Source organism: Heptranchias perlo, chromosome 15, assembly GCF_035084215.1.
Source record: "Heptranchias perlo isolate sHepPer1 chromosome 15, sHepPer1.hap1, whole genome shotgun sequence".
Lineage (NCBI taxonomy): Eukaryota > Metazoa > Chordata > Chondrichthyes > Hexanchiformes > Hexanchidae > Heptranchias > Heptranchias perlo.
Window position 1 is genome coordinate 11,820,462 of NC_090339.1, and position 18,532 is coordinate 11,838,993.

The 18,532-nt window shown below is 40.4% G+C and overlaps 1 protein-coding gene across 1 annotated transcript; it reads left to right on the forward strand.

Moving 5' to 3' along the window:
- Positions 1–458: 458 nt before the first annotated feature.
- On the forward strand, positions 459–12,838 carry hmgn7 (high mobility group nucleosomal binding domain 7). Its single transcript, XM_067996845.1, has 6 exons — positions 459–676; positions 3,248–3,277; positions 3,399–3,428; positions 3,526–3,576; positions 10,220–10,363; positions 12,144–12,838. Exons 1-6 carry the CDS (start codon positions 662–664, stop codon positions 12,189–12,191), a joined length of 318 nt encoding a protein of 105 aa, XP_067852946.1. The 5' UTR covers positions 459–661; the 3' UTR covers positions 12,192–12,838.
- The last annotated feature ends 5,694 nt before the right edge of the window (positions 12,839–18,532 follow it).

Below are 18,532 nucleotides of genomic sequence, written 5' to 3' on the forward strand. Positions count from 1 at the left end.
ACGTGACCTTGTCATATCCAACCACGACCGGGTATGGGGTTTTAATCAGATCTGGTTTGAACCGGTTTGAGCAGATTGACGTTTTTATTTTCAATTATAAATGTCTTTCATTCGGTATTATTCCTGTGCTCTTAAGAATCGCATTATTCGCCCCATCTGCGTCGTCAACCAACGCACGGGCGCGTTACATAAAGCTAAAATAAAAATAAAACATTTTTTTTTAGTTAATAAAAAATAAATAAAAATCACAGCCCAGCGGCCGTGGGCATTGGCTTGTTTTTCCCCACAACCGCTACTCACACCAACTTGGCCAGGCGAGCGCACGGAGCGCACGCGCGCGCCCAGACCCCGCCTCCGATTGGCCGACTGGCGGCGCCTGGCCCCCCCCCCGGTGGGCCGGTAGGGCCCGGGCCGCCGATTGGCCGAGAGGGCCGTCACTCAGCGCGGCGCATGGGCAGCGCGCGGCATCAGGGTTGGTTGCAGTGCGCGACTTGCTGTGAGTGGCCATTGGTGGTACTAGTGTGCAAAGGGGGGGAGGATAAAAAAAAACCTGTGGTTTTTATATTAACCGTTTGCACGAATAACCGCTCCTAGGGTCTTTTTTTTTCCCCCTTTTATTTTTTTTTTGTAATTGACTATTGTTTTGATCAATCGAGTCACCATGCCCAAGAGAAAGGTACGTGGAATAGCGCCGAGGTGTCGTGTTAAAGTTGCGTTTAATGGCAGTTACGAGTTGGGCAGCGTTTGACATTGGTGCCGCTGCTGTTTATTTTCGACCACCACCACCTCCTCCCTCCTCCCCTCTTCCTGCTGGAGTCTCCATGCCGGACACCCGCGTTAGTGGGGCGGACGCACTCGCACACCGCGGGCCAACGGCGCCAGCCCTTGCCATCAACCCCCCCCCCCCCCCCTTCCTTGCCCGCTATCATGGTCGGGTACCGTTACAGCGGTGGTTTGGCAGACGGGGAGGGAGGGGGGGGGGGGGGGAAGGGAGTGAATGAGCCGCGCGGTCCTTTGTTCTCGGGCCCTGGCTGTGGCGCAGTGTCGCCTCCGGCCGTTAGACGGCGCGCGGCCGGGAGATTAACGGCGGAGGTGATTTAAATTTTAAACGGGTTCCTCGCGCCAGTCCCAACCGCTAAGGTTTTACGCGCGCTTTGCACTCGGGCGGTGCACACACTGGGGGGGGGGGAGGGAGGAGCTGAACCTGATTACATGTTCAGGCTTTTGGCATCGCTTCACGGTTCGAAGTGACAGGAGCCGGAGCGCCGGCTTGGTGCTGAAAAGGAGGGGGGCGGGGGAGCCTTTGGCGGCAACGCTCGGCTCCTAATGTGTTTGACGTTCAGCTGGCTTGCTCGCCCAAGGAGCCCGCGTTTTCAGTTTCTAAAGCGGTTCCAAACCTGGCCGTGTTTCCTCGGCGCACCCACCGTCTGGGACCCGTTAAAACCCGCCGTTTGATGACGGAGCAAAGTGGGGGCGGGAAAGCGAGTCCGCGCTCAACGTTCCATCGTGGAGTGGAGAAAAACGGCGGGAAGCTTGAATGGACGTGCTGACGTCATCGCCCGCTGCGTCAAGCTCGCGGTCCTGCTACAATTAATTGGCTGCGAAGATGCAGCGGATATATCAGAATAAGCAAAAGTATTGCTTTCAGTGTTAAACAAATGGAAGGGAACTACAATGCAGAATCGTTTGGGTCATGTCTCTCACCGGGGGCATACGATTTTTGAAATCATTTTATATATATATATATGACATATATAATTTTTGAAATCAAGGGGCTCATCATTTGCAGGGGTAAAGCAACGATTAAACGTCGTTCGGATCATGCAGCTTTAACGTAACGTGTGTGAATGGGCATCCCCCCAAAATATAGCTAACGCTGAACGTTTAAATATTTTGATACAACAGCTCCAAAATGGCCATCTGTTCTATAGGTATTTTTGGTGGTTAACAGAATCGTGTCTGGATCCGTAAATAACTCGTTGCGGTGCTCTGGCAGTTTTTTTTTTGTTTTCCCTCCTTTCGTCTCTTCCCGTCCCGGTACTGCTGGGTAGGAGCGTAATTTCAGCGGGGATAGTTATATAGATTTACATATTATAGAATTTGCTGCAACAAATATTTGGGAGATTAGTTTTAGCTTTTAGCTCACATTGAACGTATTTTTACGCATGGCGTTTGGATTGTTCAGACCCAAAAAGAACAGTGAGATTGCAGCTGATATTTCTTAAATTAATTGAGGTCCATTATTTTCTCCCCAATTTGCTACACAAATTCCTGGTTGTAAGACTAATTCTTGACCTGTTGAATGTTTGCTTGTGCTTATGGAAGAGTTCTGATTATTTGGAAGTGGTTTGCTGAAAATGCTGTAGAATACAGTGTTTTCTGGCCTTTTTTTCTGTTCACATTAGATTGGAATTGAATCTGATGCTGCATGACGTTCCTGTATGTTGGCCTTATTTGAGCTGAGATTGTCTAATTCGTACAACTTTCTGTTGTGCTTATACTTTCATCTGCTGTGTTGTAACTGTTCAATTGATTTGAGGTGGAGCTGGTGTTTCATCCTCTTATCCTGAACCTGTACTTTGATTCACTGCCAGCCAATCTCATTGGGTAATTGAGTGCATTTTTTTAAAGCCATAACTCCACCTGTACAGCATGGACACATACTCTTGGAGTTGAAGAAATCTTGAGAATGCATGAAGACTCCTTCCAAATTCATGTTGCTCACAATTTGCTCGTGGATTACAATATTGACAATGATTTGTTTCTTATGTTTGTATGTAACACTTGATGTTTTGTGTTGTAACTCAACTATGTCCCCTGTATTTGGAGACTCATCATCAAGTGGAACAGATCTTATGAGGAGCATGGTAATTGTAAATGTAATGGCTAACTCCAGAACACTGCTTTTTAAATAACAAAATTACTTCAGGTGGACTAATAGGAAAATCTGAATTCATTTTTGTTAAAAAGGCCAGCATATTTAAAGTGTTTTGAGGTAAGCTACGTTTTAAAGCTGTTGTAGATTTACTTGAATCTAGAATAATCTGTCTTTGATTAATAGTCATGATTGCAAATCACTAGGTCAGAACAGGAGTTAGATTCCTACAATAGATAAACTAAGCTGCAATTATAATTACCTTGTTTGGCAGATTGTTTGTTTGGAAAAGTATCATTTTGATTTTTGAAAACTTTATCTTTTATTAAACTGACAGGTGTAACCAATAGAAATGTATTCTTTTGTTTTCAGTCTGCTGGAAATGATGGAGATGCAAAAGAGGTTGGTGCCTTTGCTTTGTCATTTTTAACACAGCTAAAAACCTGTAAGCTTTTGGACATTTCTTGTGTAAATACAGATTTAAGCTGTTAAAAAATCAATGTATCTTTTATATTTTCTAAAGCCAAAAAGGAGGTCAGCAAGGTTGTCAGCGGTAAGTAACCCTTGTATACAGTATAATACTTTTTAAAAAAAAATTATGAAGTAATTGATGGGCAGAAGGTTAGTTGTATTCCTTTGCTTTATTGCAGAAACCTTCACTTCCAAAACCGGAGCCAAAACAAAAGAAGGCACCAGCTAAAGTAAGTGGCTTGGTTTTCTTTTATAGCACTTCATAATGCATGCAAACCAGAATTGTCTTTGAAAAATTTGTGCAGTTGCTAATCATAACTTGTTTTCTGGTTTTTTAAAACTGTTTCCTTTGTTAAACTTGTTAAATTTTCACAGCAACTTTGTTTAGTGTGTCTCTCTCTTCCCGTTAAGAATTGTAACTGTGTACATACATCAAAGTCTGTCATGCTAGTAGGAGGTAAAATGATATTTTAACACTTGATCTTTTCTTTTTCACTTCCTTTCACTTTCCCCCTCTGAATTTTGTTTATTTCTGTCCAACATAATTTTTTTTGGATACTGTTCCACTGGTGGGTCATCTCATCCAAATCGTCCCACTTTTTTTTTTTGAGACCGTGGTTTTTGCTAAGTTAACAGATCTCAGCTGGGGTGGGGTTAGGTCACTACAATTGACTAATGTCTCCTAAGTTAGGGAGGACGAATCAACTATATTTCTCACTCTCCAGCAACCTATGTATGAAGTAGCCTGAAGGCATTATTGTTAGAGTAAATCTAATTTGTGTACAAATTCAACTACTTGAGAAATTGAGCAAAACTTCTCGGGTGCGACTGGCTACACTTAATTTTTAAAAAATCTCACCATAACTATTCACACAAAAAAGCTTCAAACTAACTCATAAAATTGCCCATGTCCTGTTGAAAATGCATCCAATGAATTTTTCAGCACAGGCCACCCTCTGGTTTGAGTTTTGTAGCTTTCTTGAAAGTTGCTTTACTTAGTGGGGTCTTTCATCCTGATTTAATTTTTTTGGCCTCTACACATAAATAGCTTGTCTGGCCTCTGCATGCTGCCCTGGGTCCCCATGTGCCAACACAGTGCCTCAGCCAGCTCTCAGCTCACCATGTGCATTGCTAATGAAGACTTGCTTGCTTCTGTTTAAAGTACTGAAGGGAGAGGGTAGGTGATTACTGAACCTTAGCTGTTGGGATTTTATAACTCAGTTTGTAATACCTCCAAGTCATTAGTTACTAGCACTTGCTAGTGTTAGCTTGCTTCTGAGTTAGAAGGTTGTGGGTTCAAACCCTACTCTAGGATTTGGGCACAAAAGCTGAAAATATGCTGGTTTTTCAGAGGTGTCCTTTCTGGTGAGATGTAAAACCAAGGTTTTGGCTGCCTGTTAACTGGTTTGAAGACATCAAGAGGCACAAAGACATTTGCGGTTTCTGATGGATTTGATTGAAGGAAATGATCCTTGCCATTTAATTTAGAAGCCTGTGATATAAATAGCCATTTGGAAAGCTCTTCATACAATTTTTTTTTACAATTCAAGTTTAGATTTGGTGGGTTTTGTGGAAGGCATGATTTATTTAGAAGAGATGAACTAAAGCTAGGTACAGTCTATTTGATTCAAAGTTGGCTTTTTAAAAAAAAAAAAGTTGAATTATCCAGTAATTTAAATAAAGAAACATAAATAACACAGTGGGAATTTAGTATTAAAAATTTGGATTATCAGATAATTTGAATTAAATTGAATTTAGGAGTACATTATTACATTTACATAATTTAGGAAATAATTTAAATAAGAAATCAGAAGAGAATGAAGCAGTCCATGCTGGTATGCAGCAAGATGTGGACAACATCCAGGCTTGGGCTGATGAATGGCAAGTAACATTTGTGCCACAAAGTGTCAGATAATCATCATCTCCAACAAGAGCGACCATAACCACCTCCCCTTGAAATTCAATGACATTATCGCCGAGTCCTCCGCCATCAACGTTGCGGGGGGAGGGGGCACGCCGTCACCATTGACCAGAAACTGAACTGGACCAGCCACATAAATACCATAGCTACTAGAGCAGGTCAGAGGCTGGATATTCTGCAGCAACAGGCTTGCTTCCTGGCTCCCCAGAGCCTCCCTGCCACCTGCAAGGCACAAGCCAGGAGTGTGATGGAATACTCTTTACTTGCCTAGATGGGTGTAGTTCAAACAACTGAAGAAAGTAGACACTATCCTGGACAAAGTAGTCTGCTTGATCAGCACCCCATCCGCTCCCTCCATACTGTGGATGCAGTCTGTACTATCTGCAGGAGTTTGCCATGGCTTCTTCGGCAGCATCTCCCAAACCCGTGACCACCTCCACCTCGAAGGACAGTGGCAGCAGGAGAATGGGAACACCATCACCTCCAAGTCACACGCCATCCTGACTTGGATATATATCGCCGTTTCTTTATTGTCGCTGGGTCAAAATCCTGGAACTCCCTACCTAACAGCAATATGGGAGCATCTTCACCACACGGACTACAGCAGTTCAAGATACCAGCACACCACCGCCTTCTCAAAGGCAGATAGGGATGGGCAGTAAATGCAGTCCATGCCAGTGACATCGACTTGCTGAGAATGATTTTTTTTAAGAATAGAGAAGCATGACCTGGAGAATTAAGGATATATGCAGAGTGACCAAAATTGGGAACTAAATATTCCAGGATACTTGACTTAGGAAAGATAGGCAAAATGGAAAAGGAGGAGGGGGTAGCCCTGATTGATAAAAGATGCGATTAAAGACAGTAGTGAGAAAGGATCTTGGCTCAGAAAATCAGGATATGGAATCAGTATGGGTGGAGCCAAGAAATAACAAGAGGCAGAAAACATAGGTGGGAGTAGTTTACAGGCCCCCAAACAGTAGTTATAGTTTTGAATAGAGTATAAATCAGGAAGTTAGAGGAGCATGTAACAAGGGTAATGCAATAATCATGGGGGACTTTAATCTTCATATAGACAGGGCAAATCAAATTGGCAAAAGTAGTTTGGAGGAAGAGTTCATGGAATGCATCCGAGACTGTTTTCTTCAACAATATGTCGAGGAACCCACTCAGGAACAGGCTATTTTAGATCTAATATTGTGTAATGCAACAGAATTGATTAGTAATCTTCTTTTAATAAAGGATCCTCTGGGGAAGAGGGATCATAATATGATAGAATTTCATATTGAGTTTGAGAGTGATGTAGTTAAGTCTGAAACTAGGTTCTTAAATTTAAACAAGGCCAGCTATGTAGGTATGAGGGGTGAGTTGGCTAAGGTAGATTAGGAAATTAGATTAAAAGATATGACGGTAGATAAGCAATGGCAAACATTTAAAGAAATAATTCATAATTCCCACGAATATACATACCCTTGAGGAATAAAAACTCCACAGGAAAAGTGATCCAACCATGGCTAACTGGAGAAGTTAAGGATAGTATTAGATTGAAAGAGGCTTACAGTGTTGCCAAAAAGAGTAGTAAGCCTGAGGATTGGGTGGGTTTTAGAAATCAGCAAAGGATGACCAAAAAATTGGTAAAAGGGAGAAAATTAAATGAGTAAACTAGCACGAAATATAAAAACAGACTGTAAGCATCTGCAAGTATATAAAGAGAGATTAGCGAAAGTAAATGTGGGTCCCTTAGAGGCTGAGACAGAAGAAATTATAATGAGGAATAAGGAAATGGCAGATGTTTAAACAAATATTTTATATCTGTCTTCACAGTAGAAGACACAAAAAGCATACCGGAAATAGTGGGGAACCAAGGGTATAATGAGAGTGAGGAACTTAAAGTAATAGATCAGTAAAGAAAAAGTATTGGAGAAATTAATGCGACTAAAAGCCACATCCCCTGGAATCGGTGGCCTACATCCTAGGGTTCTAAAAGAGGTGGCTGCAGAGATAGTGAATGCATTGGTTTGATCCTCCAGAATGCCCTAGATTCCAGAATGGTCCCCGTGGATTGGAAGGTAGTAAATGTAACCCTGCTATTGAAGAAAGGAGGGAGAGAAAACTGAACTATAGGCCAGTTAGCCTGTCATCAGTAGTAGGGAAAATGCTAGAATCTATTATTAAGGATATGGTGATAGGGCACTTAGAAAATCATAATATGATTAGGTAGAGTCAACACGGTTTTATGGAAGAGAAATCGTGTATGACAAATCTATTAAGAATTTTTTGAGGGTGTAACTAGTAGGGTAGATAAGGGGGAACCAGTGGATGTAGTGTATTTGGATTTTCAAAAGGCATTCGATAAGGTACCACACAAGAGGTTGTTACACAAGATTAGGGCTCGGGGTTGGGGGTAATATATTAGCATGGATTGGTTAACGGACAGAAAACGGAGTAGGAATAAACGGGTCATTTTTGGGTTGGCAGGCTGTAACTAGTGGGGTGCAGCAGGGATCGGTGCTTGGGCCTCAGCTATTTACAATCCAGTTAATAACTTAGATGAAGGGACCGAGTGTGATGTATCCAAGTTTGCTGACAATACCAAGCTGGGTGGGAAAGTAAGCTGTGAGGAGGACACAAAGAGTCTGCAAAGGGATATAGACAGGTTAAGTGAGTGGGCAAGAAGGTGGCAGATAGATTATAATGTGGGGAGATGTGAAGTTATTCAAAATGGTGAGAAACTATTAAATGTTGGTGTTAAGGGGGATTTGGGTGTCCTTGTACAAGAAACATAAAAAGTTAACATGCAGGTACAGCAAGCAATTAGGAAGGCAAATGGTATGTTGGCCTTCATTGTAAGGGGGTTGGAGTATAAGTTGCGGTTGAAGATCAGCCATGATCTTATTGATTGGTGGAGCAGACTCGGGGGGGCTGTATGGCCTACTCCTGCACTTATTTCTTATGTTATATAATGAATTAAATAGCTCTGATGGGTAAGATGATGCTTTAAACTAAGCAGTCAAATCAATATAATAGAACCTATCTGGGGTTACTGATCTATTGAGAAACTTAAGCAGGCTTACATACTAGCTTAGTTAATATTGTTCTCTTACCCTTTGGTTCAGAAGGTTGTGGGTTGAAGTCGTACTCCAGGGCAATCTAAGATGATACTTGAGTGCAGTCTGCCTGTTACGATGGTTTTGGGTAGTTGTTAAAGATCCTATATCCAAAGAAGAGTAGGGAGTTTGAAGGAAGAATATTGGCCAAGACTCAATCAGTAGGCCCCCCAAAAATTAACTGGATATTCATCTCATTACAATTTATGGGATCTTACTGTCGGCAAATTAGCTACTCCATTAAATACGTAATAGTCACTGCACTTCAAAGTTATTCATTGCACTTGAAGCACTGTTATTTCTAAAAGACATAAGATGCTTTGTAAATGCAAGCCTTTCAATTAAAGATCATGCAGGTTGCATGAGTGGAAGTAGATAATGGTCACATGATTAAAATCAGAAAATGGGTTTGAGCTTCACATGTTTGGCTGAAATATAAGTGAGGACACTGTTGAAAGCATCTGGGTGTGGCATAATGTTTTTTTTTTAAATTAACAAGATAAGAGCAATCTATTTGAGTGGAAACCCTGACACCTTGATAAAGAAAATAGTAACCTGAAGAGGAAACCTTTCTGGGGTGGGGGGGGGGGGGGTTTGTAAACTATTAGTGAAAGACAAAGCATCTTGGAGCTTGACTGTCATATATATCAGCGACTCAGAATTACATAGAATTTACAGCACAGAAGTAGGCCATTCGGCCCAACTGGTCAGCCGGTATTTATGCTCCACGTGAGCTTTATCTTACCCATCACCATATCCTTCTAGTCCTTTATCTAGATTCCCCATAAGTTGTTAAAAATAGAAAATATGCATAAATAAAATCCTTGTATGTTGGTATTCTACAATCTGCTGTTCAATATTTTAAACTATTGATTCATGCAAGCACATTTCTTTTTGGGAGTGTGACGTTTATTTCTGAAGTTTCTAAAATCTCTTCCCTTTTCATTTGACCTCCATTCACCATGTGTGACTTAAGACATCTGATAGATGTCAGGAAAGATAGTTTTCTTTCTTGATGCCACAAAATAAATTGAATTACAAAAACATTTTTGTGAATCATTTCAAGCAATAATTCTTTTAGGTTCCTTCATTTGTTACATAATTATCTTACAACTGCTAATGGGCAGTTAAATGTTCTTTTCATGACCTACTTGTACCAGCATTTTTTTTAATACTGATCATGTCCCTGAAATTGAAATAGTTAATTGAACATTTTACAGTAATGGAAGATCGATGGAACGTAAACTATAAAGTTTATTTTTAAAAGTACTTAGTTTTACATACATTTTTCAGTTACAACACCTAATGTTTTTCAATTTTTGCTGAACATTTTTATTTAGTGGCTTTGTTGGAATATAAAAATCTTTTGAATTACAGTTTTTTTGTCAAAGTAAACTGAATAGACTTGTTTCCAACACTTTTTAAAACTGTTTATTTCATTTTAACTTGTTGGCACTACTCCCTGCACTGTTCCTGTCATCTTGGAATTGAGATGATGGAGTGTGAGCTGTTTGCAGACTGATGCAATCAGCACTATTATATCTGTCTTTACACTAGCACTTGGATGACTGTCAAAGCCAGTAGATGTACTTTTTATCATTTTGGAAAATACCTGAAGCTGAGGTACCAAGTCGGGCTATAAGTAATGATTACCTTTTTCTTTTTTCATTTTTTAAATTAAACCTTGAATACTCACTTAGCTTTAGTAGTAATCTATCACACAGCTTTAATGGCACTTGGTGAGATAATGTAAATATTTGTCGTATATTCAGAAATTGCCTGGTTCTGCTATTTACACTATAGCAATTGGTTTGGTTGTAACATGTGCTGGATCCATTTTAATAGAAAGAGAAGGCTGCTAATGACAAGAAGGAGGAAAAGAAAGCACCAGCAAAAGGAAAAAAAGGAGCTAAAGGCAAAGAAGAGACTAACCAAGAGGATGCAAAAGAAGAAACTCCCTCTGAGAATGGAGAAGCCAAAAATGATGAGGTAAATTTGAGTGGAAAGCAGTAATGTTAAATAGTGTCCACTTCACATAGTTTTTAAAAACTATATCCAATTGCTTTTTTTTTGGTTCCTGCTATTTGAACGGTTTCAGGTTGAGTTCTTGATTATTAAGTACTCCCTTTTGTCTCCTTCTCCCCCCCCCCCCCCCCCCCCCCAATCCTTACTCAAAGATCCTTAATTTGGAATGGTCTAAAACACATAGCTAGTTCCAGATGAAAGGTCATTTAGCCAATATTGATGCTTCCATCCAGGAAGGTCTTGTCATCTTTCCTTGTATATTAAACAATTCCAAGGTTTTCACCTCCAGTACCCTATCTAGAAGTCTATTTATGTAAAATAAAACAACTTCTCGCCTCTCCTAAATTTCCCTTTTACTAATTTGAATCTGTCTCTTGTCTGACTACCATGATTTAGTTTGAAGAGTTCCAGAATAATCTTTACAGAACCATATACAATCTTGTATACCTTACTATGGTCACTTCTCAAATCACCTCTTTCCAAGGCTGAAAGTCCCAAGTTTCTCCAGTCAACAGCAGCCAGGGTTTTAATGTCTCCCTCATCTGGGTGACAGAATACTCGAGGTGTGGTCTATTATAATTAAAATGACTTCCTCTGACTTGTACTTGAACATTTTGGCTATATAGTTAAGTACTTTGTGAGCTGCTCCGCAGTGATTGGGCAGATTAAGCTCCATGTTAAACATCTTTCAACTCCATCTGTAGCTATTTCAACATCATTCATGCAGTATTGAATGCCTATTTCTTTTTTGCGTATTCTGTTAACTAGTAAAATAGTCATTTTAAAACTTGGTAGAGCTACTGGTCAGCTGTGAGAATGACTGGGCCCCAGGTTGCTATCTGTTTATTTCTGAGAGGTGCTTTGTTTCTGCTTCACGCTCTCCAGATAGCACAACAAAGGTCAGAAACGCTTCAGGAGAAGTTCTCCTGTGTACAATTCAGATACAAGCATATATTTACCACGTCCTAATGTTTGGCTAACGTCGCATACCTGTTTGGACCTTTTTAAGAATACGTGTATGATTTTTGAAATCAAGTTTATTAAAGTATAAGTATAGTAGAAATCCAAACAAGAAAGCAATCAAACATTTAACAATTAACAGTCGAGGGATCAACATGCCAAATTGAGAGACTCGTGGCCCATGCCCGGAAGTGGGAAGGTAAAAAGTTTGTGAAAGTCTACACAATATATTGCAGGAGGAACAAGTTGGGTGCACACCTTTTTCTGTCCTCATTTCCCCCCTCCCCAAAAACCCAAGTTGCAAAAGAAAAGTGCTTTTAAAAGATAGACTAGCATCTGTCTGAGTATTTTCCTATCTGCTCACGTGTCAACTGTATGAAAATTGATTTGTGGTGACTAAGACGAACATGGAATGAGAAGAGTGGATATTTACTTCATTTCCTAAAACAGGTGTATATCATAACCCAACAGAAAGTAACATTCAGTAATCTACCAAATGAATGCTTGCCTGAGTTTTATGTCTTCAAGGTTTTTGATATGGGAACTTCAGTATGACAATTTAAAACACAACACAAGTTTGCACATAAGCCTGTTAAATGGTTTCTTTGGAAAATTCTCATTTGTAAAGGAATATTGTGAGCTGAATGAGCAAGGATATGTTCTACATTTTTCACTTGTTTATGTATTTAACTGGTTACAAATAGAAGTAATTTCCTTTCATGCTAACAATGTCCTTTTCTGCAATTCATATATTTAACTTTTTTTCTGTTTTTTTACATTTCAGGCACAGTCCACTGAAAGCTGTGAAGAAAAAGAAGCCAAGTCAGAGTAACTGCATCTGCCCGTCATCTCCATCAATGGCATCCATACCTCCATACTGTATTGTTAACAGAGAGGAATATTTTTATCAACTATTTTATAAATACAAGGTTTTTTTAGCATGAATTTAATTATGGAAACACCCACATCTCAAGATTATTTGGGGGTATGAAAACCCTAAAGAATCATTGTTCTAAAATTGTGATTGTCGTAGTTAGTGTGATATGTGGGACAAGTAAATGGTGGTAGTTATTGACTTCTGTCAATGTTTGTCTTGTGTCATACTCAAACGGTCTGATATTTTAATTCACCAGGTATTTGTGGTGTTAGGCTATTACAAGTGGGGAAGAGTAAGGAGAAAGTTGTTTGTGTCAAAACATTCCAGTGGTTTTGTGGGTTAGTTTTGTAACCAGGTAAAATATTTTGGTGAAAAAAAAATAAAAATGTGGGGCCTGGAAATCTAATGTGAAAAATATTTTAATTTTAAATTTGTCATTTTTGTAAAGAAAAACCTTTGCAATCATGTAAAACTAGTTTCTAATGGAAATTAACATCTCTTTTAAAAGGGCAGATGGCTGTATGTACCCACTTCCTGTCAGAATTTTTGCTGGATGATTTACCTTAATAAAAAAAAAGCTCCCCAAAGTTTCTCTACATGAAGTTGTATCACTGATGCTATTTCATTCCATAATTCAGTGCACTTTAAGAATTAAAGAACAGTACAAAAGTACAATCCCATCAATTTACACTTCACTAAGATCTTCCGTTGCTGAATACATAGGGGGAGATTCCCTCTGCACCATTCGTAGCACAGCTGTGAACTAGTTTATAAAGAATGCATTCAGAATTTTGCTGCAAACCATGTTTGTATAATACTCTTCCCTTTGCTATGTGGTATCTGATGGTCCCTTCTGAGAATATTTTTATATTTTTGAAACCTAAGTGTTCTTATTTTATCCTCCACATAATGAGTGACATTCTCGATGGAGGAGTATTACATAGGGAGCAACCTGGCATTGAAATGTTCTATCATGACATTTGAGGTGTCTGCATGGAGGCATCCTGCTCCTACATAATATATGAAAGGCCTATTCTTCCATGGACTTGGTTCACTTTTCTCAGCAAAAGATAAATGTATGTAGCTCTTGTTAGTCTCTTTCCCCCCCCCCCCCCCCCCCAAGAAGTTTATAACCACTTATTATTTTGTCTGAGTCTTTGTTTTCATCTTTCTCTGGAATATTTTTTTTAAAAAAACTCATGCTAGCTTCGAGGGCTGTTTGGAGTGCTCCAAGCCATTTGTGTGGGGACACATGATTGTTGTCTCTAAATATGATATGACTGCCTGTAACATGTCTGGGCTTCTGTGTAAATGGTGATGCAGTTTGTTCACTTCCAAGATAACATTAGGGGGGAAAATAGTTGTAATGAGTCACAATGGCATACATGTTGGCGTCTCCAAATCTCTGGCACTGTTCATTTTGGTGTGACCACAAAACCTGTGGTGTCTGGTATCAATAAAGAGACCAGTCATTGCTCTAAGGCTGTGATTCCACGACTCCTGTACCCAACATCATTGAGGCCAGCCCTCATCCAAGAATGCTGCTGTGGATTGTCTGAGCATTGGTTCATGCAGTCCTCCACAGTCAGTGCAAGTAAAGAGTCTTAACTAGTCGATACCAATAAGTATGTCCCAGTCACTGCGCTGCCTGTGTGATCAAAATAAATTGGCTGATGCATTTTTGCACACTCAACTTTCATCTTGGCATGCAGCATGAGGGAAGGCCCTGGTAACCATAGAAGTTGTCCCAAGGTTAGTGCTTCTCTCCTGATCTCTAACCTAGCCTGTGTCCTTGGCAGCAATTTTGGCTTAGATGCTGCTTGTTGGTGCAATTATGTAAGTAACACAAGCTTGCAGTATCTTTTTCAGTTATCACCGGTTCTGAGGGTGAGCTTTGAAGTGAGTTGGTGAGTGATTACTTGATCATCCTTTATGGTTCTGCTTCACCATTCAATGTTTCTTTAGTGTCATTGGTGTACTTTCTCTAACTCTTGGGGAATGTTTTAAGTTTCTTTGGCAACCCCAGAGAGGCGGCTGTTCTGTTCGTCTTTTGCCCCCCACCCTGCCCTGGAATGCAGGGGCTCCTGACAGTATTTGAGACACTTCAATCCAGCAACTATTGCCTTATGTTGGTTCTGCCTCGGAATCCCTGACCCAGCCACTTATGTTTTGTACCAGGAGACTGCCCCAAAGAACATCTAATCTCCAAAAGGCAGCTGACCGTTTGAGTATGATCAAGAGCAGAGTGGTGATGAAATGTTAACCCTTGCTGATCAGCTACTACAGGATCAGTTGATTAAGGTGCTTCAACCCTTCCAATGCTGGGGTAATCCTGGCCATGTTTCTGCTTCAGATGTATCTGAACCAGTGGTGGTTGCTTAGCATCTTCCAGAGTTCCAATGTTCTGATTTTTGGGGAGAGTTGTACTGCACATTTCCTTGGCGATTGCTGTGTAGGAATTTTAGAAACTAATAATCAAACCCTGTTGATGCCTGAGGATGATCAAATCATTTGGGCCTTGTGCCACCCCACACTACATATTTTGTCAGCATTGATCTCTCTTTTCTGTGTTGAACTAGCTTAAATTTAATGCAGGAGATAAGTCTTGCTCCCATCCCCCACTGAGTTCAGACAGCCTTTATGCATGTGGACAGCAGAAAACTTGGCACCAAATCCATTGGTTTGGTTTGTTTCACCAGTGGGAATTCCAGTTCAACTACTTCCCTCAAGCTTTTCTGGTATTAGTGGCTGCCTCTGGTAAAGGACCACCCTAATACATGACCTAAATATATGAATGAGATCTATTTGGCCTACTGTTGGCTATATCTTTTGGGTTACCTCAAGAGCTGCAGGTGCTCTTTGACATGCTTTTTGCCTGATTAAATGAAGTTGCTGTTAGAGGGCAATAAATGCCACCAACAGTATCTATTAAGCTATTCCAGAAGTGGCACAATAGGTAGACCTTCCCAGGAGTGGGCCAGAACCTGACCTGTATGATTTTCATTGCAGCCACTGGGACCAGGGAAAGCTGGAAGCTATGTGCAGGTGTTTGACACCTTTCATACCCATGTGGAAAGATCACAACTTGCTTGGGTCCAGGCAACCAGCAGCAGGGGATATCTTATGCATTTTTGAACTACAAATCATGTTTTCATAGCATAGCCTGATCAGCTGAGGGAGCCTCAGTTAGCTGCTAGGACCATCATTTGTGGCGATTGAACAAGTTCATCTGGATCAGGAAAGAGACATTTTAAAACATTTTTGCAGTCTTCAAATGTTGAGTGGGTTCTGGCCCATCTTCAATCTTGGAGCAATGACTACATTTTTCTATATCAGAGATACCTTAGGTTCAATAAAGAGTTGCAGCTACTAGTAACATGCTTTTCCCTAGATTTAGTTTAGCCTCCAGCATATTTGCAAAATGCCTGTCCGTTGTTCCAACATTATCTTAGACAACTGGCTTGTGAAAGCTTCCTGTTGAGACAGTGTGGGTGGCTGTCCAGGAGCTGGTCACCAAATTCCAGCATCTTAGCTTTGTCATCAACTGAGTAGTAAAATCTCGAGCCAAAGAAAACCATGTCCATACCAGGTTGAGAAAAGTATTCTTATTCACTGATTGCTTTGTAGTCCTTCAGAAAGTGGCGTGTTTCTTAACAAAAGGTCAAGGAACTCAGCTAAACAGTATGTGTTTTTGGTTTTGTTAAAGTAGCCATTTTCATTATCCAGAAGGCTCATTTGTTCATGATAGTGACAGGTGAACCTACTTTGATATTACTGGCCTTGCAGGTTGGCCTGTCCAGCTGGTGAAGATAGACTGAGATTCGGGCTGAACTCAGTTGGTAGTCCCAGGTGCAAAAGGTTTTCAAAGCGGGGGTTTTGATACAACTACCCCATTCTAAAGTGTTACTGGTGACAGATGCCTTGCTATTGAGACATACACACAACTGAGCTCAGAGCTAATCAACTGCAAATAATTTCAAAATTGTCACTGGTACAACTGGTCCTCAAACACTTCCAGGGCGAGTCACTGTTTTTTGATAGGCACCAAGATTGGGTTCCACCCTGTATGTTAACATTCTGTTGTGTGCCTATGTCAAGATGCAACGTTGTCCATTGCTGCCTGAACCATGAGGGTGGCATTCCTGCCATAATGTCTGACTATGGTGGACAAGACAACAGCTGATGCTTTGAGTCGCTTGTTGATCCAATTGCATGAGTAGAAGACCATATTGGGATAATTCAGAACATTTTGAAGGTGGGGTTACCCATCCAATGACCCTTTTACATCAATGGACAATTGCCATGTTTCTGCTCAAAGACTGAGGATCAGTCACTGTGGAATCTGGTATGATTTCTTCTGATACCCAGTGTTTCAGAAGATCAGAGCAGAGGGGCAAAAGTGATCCTCAAGCCCTTGCTAGCTTGACAAACTAATCCTTTAATGTCCTAGCATTGAACAGTACTTGTTTGATATCACTACCACAAATGTGAGGCTGTATTCTGCATCCAGATCTGGCAGATGTCTTATTGATGGCCTGACTGTTGAGAGGAAGCGATGGTTGGACCAAGGTCTATCACTGTTGGTAATGTGCATGCTTCTGGCTACTGGTAAAGCAGCTATTAATAAGGCTTATCATTTCAAATGGGTTTTTCTAGTGATCCCTCTTCTGAATATTAATCCTTTCTATTGTGGTCCATTTATTGAAGAACACCTGTAACATCTTGTTAACCCATGGGTGAAACCCAGTTCCATCTGTGTTCATGTGACTGTCATTTCAGCCTTTTGTGACCCTTTTGCCTTGGGTACATTTAAAAAAAAATGAACAGCTGATGCTTTGAGTTGCTTGTTGATCCAACTGCATGAGTAGAAGACCATATTGGGATAGTTCAGAACATTTTGAAGGTGGGGTTACCCATCCACCGACCCTTTTACCTCAAAGGACAATCACCCATGTTTCTGCTCAAAGACTAGTTCATAAGAGTGGTCTGGTAACTAAATCCAGATAGCCTTTCTCTTGTATCAAATTAGGAGTTTAATTTGGTCTTACATAAATTAATGTGTGCTCCTTACAAACATCTACATCCAATAATCTAAGATATTTGACATGGAAAACTACTGTTGGAGGGCCTGATGTAGGCTTAATGACATTCAGGCACTGCTTGTTAATCAGTATTACAATATTGGCCAAATTATCATGCAGTACTTAGGATAGATCTGAATTCCTGCCAAAGGTTATATCCCATTTTCATTTAGGGTGGGAAAATGTGACCCCTAATTTTTACCCCCTTTCATGGGAGGTTGAAAAACATTTTCCTTTGTGAACACTTGTAAAAAGCTTTACCTGTGTGACTGTACCACATCCTTTCACCAATCCCAGCAGCTGTTTCTTTTGTAGGATCCAAGGTATTTGGTGAGCTAGTCACCAATTTGTGGCTTGCCAGGTTACTCATGGAGTGCATTTTGCACTGTTACCATCTTGCTGGTAGGACATCAGTGAAGGTCCATTCTACCTGTTCCACAACTGCCTCATGCATTCTTAAAACAAATGTCTACAACAGTATCTATAAGGCAGCTACATGGAGTAATCCACATTTTTTTATTGATCACTGTTTGGACTTAGTAGCCATGGAACACACTACAGGGCTGTCCTGTCCTAGTTATTATTTGGTCAGTCTCCAGGGGTGCGTGGAGTATGCAATCTGGAAAGGAAGGTTACCTATCTTTAAGGGCCACCTTTTTAAAGAGATTTCTCCAAACACCCTACACTTACCTGATAATCCTCTGAGGCCTTTCAGAGAGTTCAATTAAATGATTTTCTATGATACCTTTGGATAAAACAACCCAATGTTCCAGTTCAGGGCAGGCCATTCTGTACTGCACATTAGCAGGATGAGTCATATGGGGCACCTCATATGTGGCATCATGATATCACAAAATGCCTTAAAGGCGGGTCAACCCTTGGGTTATTTTGATTCCCCAATAAGAACATGGCCTGGTATTTGTTCATTCCAGTGTTCTGTAGATGATGCACTATGGAAGAATCATGGAGAACTTTTAAGGTAGGTAATCTTTCTCAAGCTGCTCCACATTTTGTACTTCAGTTTGAATCCATAGAAATAGAATGCATTGTACTCTTGTTTACCTGTATCCCCTTTTTCTCTTAGTGTTCCATCTCTACATAAATTAACAAAGCAAGTCTTTTCTTAATCATTTTTGTGAATTATTTTAGTCTTGTTTCCACAGTGACAAAAATCAAACATCATTGAGAGTATATAGTGTCATTCCACACAAATAT

Coding starts and splice junctions, on each gene's coding strand:
- hmgn7 (XM_067996845.1), top strand. Junction 3,429..3,525: donor GGTCAGCAAGGTTGTCAGCG/GTAAGTAACCCT, acceptor GCTTTATTGCAG/AAACCTTCACTTCCAAAACC. Junction 10,364..12,143: donor GAGAAGCCAAAAATGATGAG/GTAAATTTGAGT, acceptor TTTACATTTCAG/GCACAGTCCACTGAAAGCTG.